The 12,059-nt window shown below is 39.5% G+C and overlaps 1 protein-coding gene across 1 annotated transcript; it reads right to left on the reverse strand.

The window, feature by feature from the left end:
• Positions 1–6,176: 6,176 nt before the first annotated feature.
• LOC149848368 (amino acid permease 8-like) lies at positions 6,177–12,059 on the reverse strand. The gene is made up of 5 exons (XM_090004138.1): positions 11,957–12,059; positions 9,777–9,945; positions 7,948–8,308; positions 7,374–7,601; positions 6,177–6,856 (listed from the first exon to the last, which is right to left on the reverse strand). The coding sequence occupies exons 1-5, from the start codon at positions 12,057–12,059 to the stop codon at positions 6,428–6,430; spliced, it is 1,290 nt and encodes a 429-aa protein (XP_089860264.1). The 3' UTR covers positions 6,177–6,427.

The raw sequence follows: 12,059 nt of genomic DNA on the forward strand, positions 1-12,059 counted from the left end.
TGGATCTTTCCAAATAACCGATTGATAATTGATGGACAATACTTGCGGAGTATTACAATGCCGGGGCACCTCTTGGCCCAACAAGGCGGTGGTTTCTCCATGTTATGCGTTGCATAATAATGAATTTTGTGTTCTTGGTCATAAGATGAATTAGCACATACTGTGATGGGGTTGATCAAGTCTCAATCCATAAATCTTAATCCAATAGGTCATCTCCAACTTTCTTCCTGGTCCAATTCTGTTACAGATCCAGTCTGAATTCCAATCCTGGATTTAAATCTTATTATCTAGCTTACTGTTTGCATTGCTTCCACGCCTGGTAGTTTCGATCTGTAACGGGCTGGCCACTTCATACTTTTTTTTGACAAGGAGGGAAACCACCAAGTCTGTTGGGTGTGCAGGAATTTGTTGGCCCGGGAGGTGCAAGTGTACCATGTCTTGTTCCTGTTGTCCTTACACTGTAAAATCAGCCGGGTACCTCTCCCTTGCCTAATAAGAATGTCTCCCCATTGTTTTGGCCTTGTGGCAAGAGATACATGCCCCTAGTGTCGAACTTTTGTTGTCCTTCAACCTAAAAAATTGAACACTTCAAGAGCTGATCACTATAAAATCAAGGTCAGAATTTTAAAATAAAACGAAAACCCCCTGAAAAAACTCAATTAGCACCTACCCATTACTATATATATATATATATACACACGAAAATGTGTAGGTGCAAGATAGAACATGACCAGAATGAACTTGCGCGAAGGTCCATTGCACGCACGATGGATGCTCCATGCGAGGTTCCACCAAATAATACCTGTCACCCCCTGAGACTTTTAGTGGCAACAACCTTTAGCGTGGAAACATTTTTTCTGAGCGTCCATCGCACAAGTTAGTTTTGGTCATTATCTATAGTGATCATGCACCTACGCACCTCTCTCTCTCTCTCTGTCTGTATATATATATATATATATATATATATATATATATATATATATATATATATATATATATATATATATATATATATGGTGGTTCTATACCATAAACCCATACGATGGTGTGGTTCTATACCATAAACCCATACGATGGTACACACTCTTATTTGTATAGAGCTAGCCACCAAATAGTAAATCTAACTGTACAGATGTGTTTAACCTGATTTATTTACTACATGAGAAGCTTTTATCATGTTTAATACCCCATAACATTTTGTTTTTGAGACACTGAAAATCAGCGGCTCATAATTCATGAAAATAAGGGTGATTTAGAATGCTATAAAACATTAACATGTGAAAGTAATAAATAGAATATGCTAAACATGATTCAACGGTTAGATTGACTAAACTGCATGGTAAGCTGACCCACCGAGTCAGGTGTGTGGAATCTTTCTGCATGGATTCACATTGGGTCCTTCGAGTGGCAGCCGTCATGGGGAGAAGGTGCTGACCCCTTCCTATTGGATGTGCGTGTGCCTTTAACTGGTGGACTCATTAAAGGTTTACCGGAGGCAGGCCTATCAAGTGACCCAGTTCTTGGCGATGGTTCCTTGTCATAAAAGAAAACTTCATTTGTACCCACTAGGCTCCCTGAGCCGTAGGGATGGCAGTGGACCGGGGGGGGGTGGAAGTGGGGCCCCGCCCCACCTCGCCCTGTTTGGACCGGGGATGAAGGGTATGAAACGGGGATGGAGGCGGGGATGAAGGTTAAAATCCATCCCCATTCGGGGATGGACTTACACTTTTCCCCGTCCCCGCCCCGATCTCCGCCAAGCCCCGCCCCGCCTGATCCCCGTTTGAACCGGGAATGGAGGACATGAAACGGGGATGAAGGCGGGGGTGGAGGTTAAAATCCATCCCCGTGCGGGGATGGAGGCGGGGATAGAGGTTCTAATCTTGAGACGGGGTGGAGACCCTGTCCCCCGCCCCTGCCCCGGTCCATTGCCATCCCTACTGAGCCGTCTCCATTATTTGCCAAGTCAATGAGTCCACCAACATGTAGATATGCTCTCTCTCACTCTGTGTGTATGTGTGGTGTGCCCACGCTCTCGTGCGTTGTTCTTTACTTTTCATCATTGATTAAGTATAAACAGTATAAAAGGATCGTATAGAAGTGGTCTTGGTAGAGAGCGATGAATCTACTCAGAATGGTCGCTACGTTCATTGCTTTATATATTTTTGTGTTCTTTAAATCTTATGAATAAAATATAATGGTATGGGGTTGAACGAGTTGGATCATTTTCATAAATGGGTCTTAGTGCGATACGTGGTTCAGAACTGATTTGATACTGATCGAGTCAAGTCCTGGATTTAGACCTCATGATCTGACCCGCTAATTTCAGTTGGATTTATCTCACCAGACCTACTTTTGCTGGTTCATATCAGTTCACTATCAGGTCTGGTTCGGTAAACACCCGACCCATTTGAAGCCCTATGATTAGGTACCCACCCACTAGGCCACAATATGGGTCCTGAATTTGACTAAACTGCATGGTCCCATTTCAGTAGATGACCATACTTTCCTCGAGCCTGACCTTTTTAACAGGTCAAGTCCGAGATCTAAGACAGACTCGGTGTGCCATATTCACTCCAGCCCATTTGAATGGTCTGATTCCAATTAGGCACGGGCCTAGTCCCAGAAAAAGGGATCTGGATGCCGTGGTCAACTAAATCGCTTGAGCCCATTTATTTGGGCCCTTGATCTTTGGTAGAGATGTCAATGGTTTGGATTTTCTCCTGTATCCAACCGAATCCAAATCCATTTAATTGCATTTGGTATAAGCCAAAACCATCACTGATTATAAGCGGATGTGGATATGGTTTTGATTTTTGCTACCGAATCTGACAGATATCCAAATTTGATGGTCTGAATCTGTTTAGTTGTAAAGTAGATTTGGTATGAGCTTTTCATTGTTTGAATCTGAATCCAAATCCATTTATTTGCATTTGGTAAGCCAAAACCATCTCTGATTATAAGCGGATGCAGATATGGTTTTAATTTTTGTTACCGAATCTGACATATCCAAATTTGACCGTCTGAATCTGTTTACTTGTAAAGCAGATTTGGTCTGAGCTTTTCATTGTTTGAATCTGAATCCAAATTTGAGTCCGTTTAGCCAACATCCGATTAGTCGGATATGGTACTGGCCAGATCCGACCTGGATACGAGCCTTTTACATCCCTAATCTGTGGAGATTCTCTCACAAGGTTAATGTTGTTGCACAGTAGCCTCTCTCCTATGAATTCCTGACCCTTAGATCTTCAGGATTTGTCGCCTAGATCATTGTTCTCAGTATTCTTCAAAACGTGACTGGATGACCAAATCCATGTCGTTGGATTCATTTGGTCAGTCAATACATCAGGCAATTAAGTTGTTGTTGTGGTTTTTTTACACCTTCTTTCAAGTCAATGGAGAGCTTTCTAGAAATTTCTAAGCCAAATGACTGATGGGTCAAATTTTACCAAACCTGCTATCAGCTGGATGTGGACCTGCCCAAGTGGGGATGATACAATTCAGTCGGAGTTATGATCTGGGTCTGAACCGGATCCTAATCCATGTAGTCAGATCTGGGTAGTGTACAACTGAAGTGTCTCATAGTCATAGCAATTTCAGTTGGGTCTAATTGGATCTGGTCGAAATATGGTAAACTACTATGGCCCAGATTTAATTTGAATTTGGGTTTAAACCATTCCTTTTTGCCTTCTAAGTGAAAATCAGTTTGTTGAATCTGCCCTCAATCGATCCAATACTATTGGGACTCGTATCAAAAACTGGATCCTGGAGTCCATTGTGAGATTTGATTTGGATATGGACATGAAACTAGACCCACTCTTCAACTGTTGGAATTCAATGTACGGTCAAGCATGATCCGGCCCATTTGCATCTCTAAGACTCTAACTAGAAGGCGAGTGATCCACTTGAACTTGGACCTGGTCATGGCAATTTCTCTATGAGACATGATTTGGGCCTAACCTGTTTCTTTCTATGGCACAAATATCACGATATTTCAGAAATATAGTTAGAGAACAATAATATAAATGTCTTTTGGATCTCTGTAAAAACTGCAATATATTGGAAATATCAATATCCGAAGAAACAAACCTCCATGCAACTTTTAGACGTGTTTCTTGCACTTTTTATCCAATTGTTTACTTTTAACAGTTTTCCCCATTCAAAACAATACAAAAAGACCCGGGGGGTCAGGGGTCCTAGCCTCGGAGTTTTACGCTGCCGGCACGACGACCGTAGGTAAGGCAGGCTGAGCCAGCGCGACCAGGTCTTTGTGCCGGGTGCAGTTTCTTCGAGTTATAAATTATAAAAAAAAAACATTACAAAAAGATGGCAAAGAAAACAAGAAAAAAAAAGGAGAGGGGGTGGAACTCGCAAGAAAATCAAGCCAATAAATTCTCATCTTTTTTGTGATTTTATTTCTGCTCAAAAAAAAAAAAACCTTTTGTGATTTCATTACTATGTTTTATTAAACTTTGCGAAAGATAGGGGAAGTTATGTTACACAAAAAATTAAACATTATGGTACCGTTTGATATATTTCCAATTGATATTTATCAATGAGTGCATCCATTATGGTATCAGACCACCAAAATTTATAAAAGATATGCACTTGGTTTACATACATCTAATATCTAAAAGCACAAAGTAGGCTTTAAATCATGTTTGACATTTCCACCAAAATGTTTTGAGCTACTTTAAAACTTTCTTTATTTTCATGAACTGGAAGCCTGTCGATATTTTCTTAACATAACAATTAAACATTATGGCACGGTTAGATATGATTAAACTTGTTAATATTGGAAATAAAGTGTGTTCAACAACACATATCTGCCGTCTAATTCTAACATTTGGTACAAGCGAGAAATAAGTGTGTCAATGCGACAAACCCCATAAAACAGAGAGCAATCCCTGAGGGCAAAGGTTAAGCCCACGGAGTTTTATGTTGTCACAACAGTGATCTTTATGTAAATATCAAAAAATCAGGTGATACATCAAAACAAAAATGTTTTGTGCTCACAAAAATCACCACCGTCCATGGCTTTTATTTTTGTATAATGATATCAACACATGTTGGTGGGAACTTTCTTATTCAAGCCTCTTCTTATGTTTGCACAATGAATGGTGGTGATGAAGATCACTGACGGTGGTGATTTTGCAACACCAAAAATTGATGTTTTGTATAATATCACATGATCAACCCGATCTTTCGAAAAAAGTGCACTCCAAAACAAAATCGTCATTTCTTACCATCAACGAGGTAATATCAGTACATGAAAATTTCCGCACCAACCCCCCATACATATTGAACGGTTTCCAAGTTTTTTTTTTTGACTCCTGACCACCAGGGGAGAGAGAGAAAAGAGAGTACCTAAGACTATCCAGAACCGTCTAGTGAGACAGATGAAGAATCAGATTTAAATTTTAAGATCAGTATGATGGGTCAGATTACTCCATTCCACCAACCCAAGTCGATATCTTCTTCGACAACACAATAGGATATCAAGATTGGATGGGACAATACAATCTGAAAGAAGAAGTAAAAGTCCAACAACTGGATCAAACAGATCTGAGAGGATTTCTGTTATGATTTTCCAGAAACTACTTGGGAAGACTATTTTCAGCAATGTATCAATCAGTTAGCCCAAAATGAAAATTCATCAGCGGCTCTTAAGAAAAGAAGACCCAAAATTCGAACCGAGATCAAAAGATTTGCAGAGGCACACGCCACCAGGAGAGAGAGAGAGAGAGAGAGAGATGCCTCCTTGGTTTTTCTAAAACTTAATAAAGCTAACCAGACCCTCAATTCTCTTGATCTTTCACATTTTTTGTGAAAGGAATTTGTAAAAAAAAAAATCTGAAACAAATAATTTTTGTGTGTTGCATGAACGTAATCAAACGTGTGTGCACATGTATTAGCATTAGCTTCATTTGACTAATTGAAATGATCAAATGCCCTCACACAAAAAAAGCACCTTAAAAAAAGATGGCATTCTAAAAACGTATAGTTACTTCAAGTTAAAAAAAGATGGCATTCTTAAAAACCTTGGTGATACTTAATGGGGAATCGCCCCCACCGTCTTTGGTGAGGCGTGTCACCGAACCACGTAAATTTTCTTCCTGTTCTTGTATTTTCATATTGTGTGAGCCCTTGTTTGCAGTTTGCAGTTTGCACTTGTACAACAGCCAAATCAATCATTGAGCCAAAACTACAAAAAAGTTGAAGGCATGCCAAACAAGTCAACCAGCACCTGCTTAGGGACTTCACAAATAACTATTTCTTCTGTTCCCCAAGAACACACAGAGAAGCTGCATACTCTTGATGAGTAATCTGCTAGAGGATTTGGCAAAACCATGTTAAGACTTTTTTAATGTCATTGGGATGAAAGCTTAACTGGATGATGCATCCAAGGAAGGTATGATGCATGTATTCCCTAGTAATAACTCTTAAAAGGAGCAACATGCTTGAGGCTATCTATTATACCAGCCACTGAGCCCACAGCTGAAAACATACAGACAACCAAAGTAACCATGTTCAAGAGCTGCAACCTGAACCATTTGAAGGTCCCCATCTTAATCTTTGCTTGAACAACGTACATGGACACTGGAAAGTACACTGTCAATGGCCAAAATGTGAGCGCGCCGAGCAATCCCATGACCGCATTGAAAAATGGTACGATCATAGCCACAAGAGTCATGACCATAACAAACGGTGTGCGGATGATCAGCCTCATTACTGTAAACTCCAAGGTAGCTTTTGTCATTGGTATGTTGAACCTGTAAACTTTGTTTAGGATGTCTGATCTAGGCCATATTCTAGCAACCAAATTCTCAAGAAGGGAAAACACTGGTTGAGCATACACCTGGTCCACCAAGCAAATGTATTAGTAGCAAACACGAGTGACCAATGTAAGATTGATTAATAAATAGCACATCATCCACAGGTGGCATTAAAATATTCTGGTAAATCTAGGGTTTGATTTATTTCAACACTTATAAGAGTGAATTTTCAGTATAGGGATAACTCGGAACTGAATAAAGGGGGAGAAAAAAAAGATGAATTAGCATCTTAAGAAATCATATAGAAATCTGAGATCACTTTTCTGACTGAAGTTTTCGATTTCAACTATTATCTTAACAGCACATCAGATACACTACTAAAGCTATTCAAATCAAGCATCAAGAGCTGTAGGATCAGTCCCTAAGAATGAAGACTCTTAACACTAGAGCACAAGTTTGTTAGGAACGTAAACTGCCATGAAACTAGAGATAAGTAGCTCATTTGTAGACATAATTGGGGGTAGTATTATTGATTATCCTATTTAAAAGTTCTAACTTAACAGACAACACACGACATTTTTCCTTTTTTTTCACTGATACCTGGTAAGCACCAACAAGATGGATGATGATGCAGATGTTGCCAATGTCGATGAGCCAGTAGGGTTCGTAGAATCCAAAACCAGTGAGGAAGTTTCCTGGAGATGTGTTCCCAAAGGCAGCATATCCGATAGACCCCAAAGCAACATAGAAAGTTGTTGTCGCCCCAATTGCATATAAATTAGCTTTCTTCATGGATTCATTCTCAGGTGGTGGTGATCTCAATGTATCCTGAATCAACAATTTTCAAAGAACTTTCAGTTTTTCCCAAAAAATAAAAGGATGTTTCTGCTTGACTTTATCCATATTCTTCAATCTTCATACTAAGAAACAATAGTAAAGATCATAGTATACTTCCATTCTAAGAATCCCAAGAGCCCATCTATATCTGTTTATGCTTGAATCACATTCAAACAGAAAAAGTGATCTAGCAATATAAAATCTTCATTGTCCCTACAAAGACTACTGGTTAAGCCCAAACATGTGGACTTCGTCTGATCATAATGGTATAAACTTTAGCATCAAAGCACCCTTGTGAATGTGAAGAAGCAAGGGAAGAAGAAACAAACACATTTACCTGTATTTCGATGAGAACAACAGCATAAGTGTATGCAAAAGCAATATTCCCCAGAGCTTGGGAGACATTCCACGTCTTCGTGACCGAAGATAGACCACCAGTGCCAACTTTAGTTCCTGTTAAAGTTCCTTTAAACCTGCCATTCATTGCCACTTTAGCAATACAAAGGCCTAGGCCAATGAGGGAGTACGCGAATGACATGATTGCGGCCATGATCGAGAGTAATGTAACTTTCTCCAGGTTAGGGAGTTGAGCCAACACAACCTCAATCAGACCAAACAGAATCATGTATGAATTTCCCGACATCCGGCACTTTGCATCATGGCCATGTCTGTGGAAACAGTTTGATTTCTTTACTGCCCTGTTCATAAGTCGGAAACTCATAACATTAATAGCATGACCGCACCAAATTCTGTGTGTATGTGCTCGTGCCATGCATGTTTATCCACTTGACTTGATGGAACTAAGTAGACAAAGTACAAATAGTATTTATGCTAAACCAGAAGCAGAGTTTACTAGCAAAGGTACAGAAAATAGTAGCTAAAAGCTATATTTAAACATGCAGCAGAAAATTTAGACAACAATAAAAAAAAAAGTCTGTGTTCTGTTTGTCCAACTCGAGCTTAAAGCACTCACATCATGCTCGTGGAGGTTGTTATAGTGTATCCAATCAAGGCTCCCCACAGATCTATATGCTGCGCAACTCCGCACATTTTTTTCTGTTGAGGTCCTGCCAAGCAAGGCATAAATCAATTGCCCCAGGATAAGTTTTACAAAATTTGAAGTCATAGAATGGATTCAGATTCAAATGTAGCATTCAACTCTATGAGTTTCCTTTTGATAGCCAAACTAGCAGATAGGCTCTAATAGGATGCAAACCTGAGACACTCGGTTAAAGATATTGCAGCTTTATCGATCCAGTGATTGCATCTGATACCACTCAAATCTAGGACTTGATGAAAAATGTTTAGGATTTGTGCAAAGGACTCAAGGCACCAAAAATAACGCTTCATTCACTATATCTTTGAGAAGGATGACAATGAGAAAAAGTATAACATGGATCACTTAATGTCCCATCACTAGATGAATAAGATCATTTAGCGCCCCATAAATTAGATGAATAAATTATTAACAGAGGCAAAAAATTTAGAATCAATTCTTTTTTGTTGTTGGAATTTCTTGAATGAGATTCAAAAACTTGGCTTTCTTGGATACATTAAAGATAGGACAAAATATACGAGTTATAAATTCTTTTTTCTTGCTTTTCAGTTTAGAAACAGCGGTGCGGATTCAATCATAAGATCTCTCAATGATTCACCATGCCAATCTATCACATCCAACTCTATGGCCTATGAAAGTTGTGGTATTAACCAGTGTTTGTAAATAATTTCAGTCTTTCAAAAGGAGAAAAGAGAACCATTAGCAAAATTGCAACATATGATATCGCCAAATTCCAAGATGCATGCAGAAGAAGAAAAGATACTTATATGACAAAAGAAACAAAATATATATGTCTGTATTCTTCATATAAAACCATAACATGGCATTTATCCTGTAGAGAAAGGAACTATAGCATGAATCCCTCATGGACACACGTCATCAAGGTAACCAACATTCATTATGTCCAAAGGTCAATGTGAGTATGTGATATAAGAAGTGTCTAGTATTATGACAATAAAGCAACAGTTTAGGTCCCTTTTTCTCTTTTTTCTGTTTTGCTATTTTGCATATATGAACAAACAGGGGTAGATGGGTGCACTGTACCTAGGATTGCACCGACTGCCTCCATGTATTCAGGGTTTCTCTTCCCTGTGACATTGTCAGGGTACCTGTAGCAGTCAGATAGGAGGATTGCAGTGTAATAGGTGACCCAGGCAAAAACCATGAGGGAAACAGTGCCAAAGAGCCAACCAAGCTGAGCAACACTCCATGGCAGTGCAAGAACCCCTGCACCTATCACTGCAGTTATTATATGAGCAGCTGCGGTCCAAGCCGTCCCTGTGCCATACCAAGTACCACCACCTTAAACAATTAAAACCAAATCCCCACACACACACACACAAGACCTAACCAACACCAACCTTGAGACAAGTTTTAAGGTATATATATATATATATATATATACACACACACACAAAAGGGGGTATCATCGGATCCCCTTTAATCGGTCTGCTATCGGACGCACGGCTTCGCGCCGTCCAAACAAATTTCCTTTTCTTGGATTTAGTGGCGCTTCCATACCGCAGCTAAATACTGTTTAAAGAGCAAAAAAAATTGCTTCAACGTAGGACTTGTGTCCGCGTGGACAGTGCGGATTTTCAATGTTTTACGCCATGGATTATAAAATCAGACCCCTTAGATGTGATTCATTTGTTAAGAATCGGCCGTTGTTCAATTATTTGTTTTCGATAAAAAATACGACCATAGGTTATGAAATTTATGAAAATTCTAGGCTATTGATTTTTAAGCCTTATAAAAGCCACAGGAAGTAAAAGCTTATTCCTACTAAATAAACCATGTAGATCACATATGTAAAATTAAATTTAAAAAAGTAAAAAAACTAAAAAATGAAAATTAAGTTGTATGTGCCCTCTACCCGGGTAGGAATCAATCACTCATATATATATATAATATTTTGGTGCCTTCACCAAATTATATGGAACAATTAAGTTGAAAATCATACATTTTAGTTTTTTTAATTAAATCTTATAAATGTGATATATAATGTTTGTTTAGTGAGAAATGAGTTTTCAATCATATGATTGTGACAAATAAGCAGGTTTATAAAAGTTTAAAAAATGAACGGTCTATAATGCACTAAAATTTCATGACTCAAAAAATCATGTTTTCCAATTGAAAACACATAATCCAAGCTTTGGTCCTTAGCAAACAAACCTTCCTCAACAGATTTATGTGATCAGATTGAGTTGATAAGGCTTTTCAGCTCAATAGTTCTATATAATTTGGTGCCTTCAAAGGCACCAAATATTAACCCACATATATATAAGGAAAATATCTGCTACTAATGATGGTAAGAGACTAATGAGCTAGAAATCATAGGTGCAAGTTGCATCGACTAAATCTAACCACATAGATGTATTCAGCATACTTTGTTTGCTAAGGATTAAGCTCCAGATCGTGCTTTCTTGATGTAAAAATATGATCTTTTGAGTTATGAAATTTTGACACATTGTGGGCCTGGACCACTTTAAAAACTTAATTGTCATAATCACATGATTCAAAACAAGTTGCCTACTAAACAAACCATATCACATCCATAACTAGGGGTGGCAATTTCTGACACGACCCGCCAACCCGACCCGCCAACCCGCCTCTTAGGCGGGTTCGGGTGGGCTTAAGCCAACCCATTTAATAAACGGGTCGACCCGCGTAACCCGTTTATTAAACAGGTCGGGTTCGGGTTGGGGGTATCCAACCCGGATGACCCGTTTAATAAACGGGTTAGGCGGGTGGGTCAACCCGTCAACCCGCCAACCTGCCTACCTGCCAATCTGATCCGTCAACCCGCCAACCCGACCCGCGAACCTGAAAACCCGTTTACCCGACCCAACCCATTTATTAAATGGGTTGGCGGGTCGTGTCGGGTTACCCGTTTATTAAACGGGTCGGGTTCGTGTTTGCCACAGCCGACCCGTTTAATAAACGGGTCGGGTTCGGGTTGAGGTATGCTGACACGCCAACCCGCCAACCCGACCCGATTGCCACCCCTATCCATAACCTTTGATCTACCAAAAAATAAAAAAATTTAAAGAAAAAAGTGATTTCTACTCATTAGTTCTTTAGCTTCATTAGTAGCCAACATATATATATCCAAAGTGCACTGGGAACTTCAGGGACCCTTAGTTTTGGGCCAAGCCAAATTGACACCGGATGGCCCCCCTGAAGTAACAGTCCATCCCTAGAACACAAAACCAATACAAACTTTCTTGTGAACCAACCCTGCTCACTGCACTTATTGGGTGTCTATAAGAACATGGAAAAGCCTTACCTGTTCTAACACGGTTGTCATCACCATCATTATCATTATAATCGTCAAACTCTTCACCCCTTCTCTCCACACACTCCTTGCTTTTGCTCTCTGTACCCTCCAT

Source organism: Nuphar pumila, chromosome 1 (assembly GCF_984573655.1).
Source record: "Nuphar pumila chromosome 1, dmNupPumi1.hap1.1, whole genome shotgun sequence".
Taxonomy (NCBI): domain Eukaryota; kingdom Viridiplantae; phylum Streptophyta; class Magnoliopsida; order Nymphaeales; family Nymphaeaceae; genus Nuphar; species Nuphar pumila.

What these genes read in the sequence shown, in the direction of transcription:
- LOC149848368 (XM_090004138.1), bottom strand. Translation starts at nt 12,059, where the DNA reads ATGGAGGGTACAGAGAGCAAAAGCAAGGAGTGTGTGGAGAGAAGGGGT. An exon ending in TGACAACCGTGTTAGAACAG is followed by an intron (nt 9,946 to 11,956) that starts GTAAGGCTTTTC and finishes GGTATGGCACAG; the next exon opens with GGACGGCTTGGACCGCAGCT. An exon ending in ATCTTGTTGGTGCTTACCAG is followed by an intron (nt 6,857 to 7,373) that starts GTATCAGTGAAA and finishes TTGGTGGACCAG; the next exon opens with GTGTATGCTCAACCAGTGTT.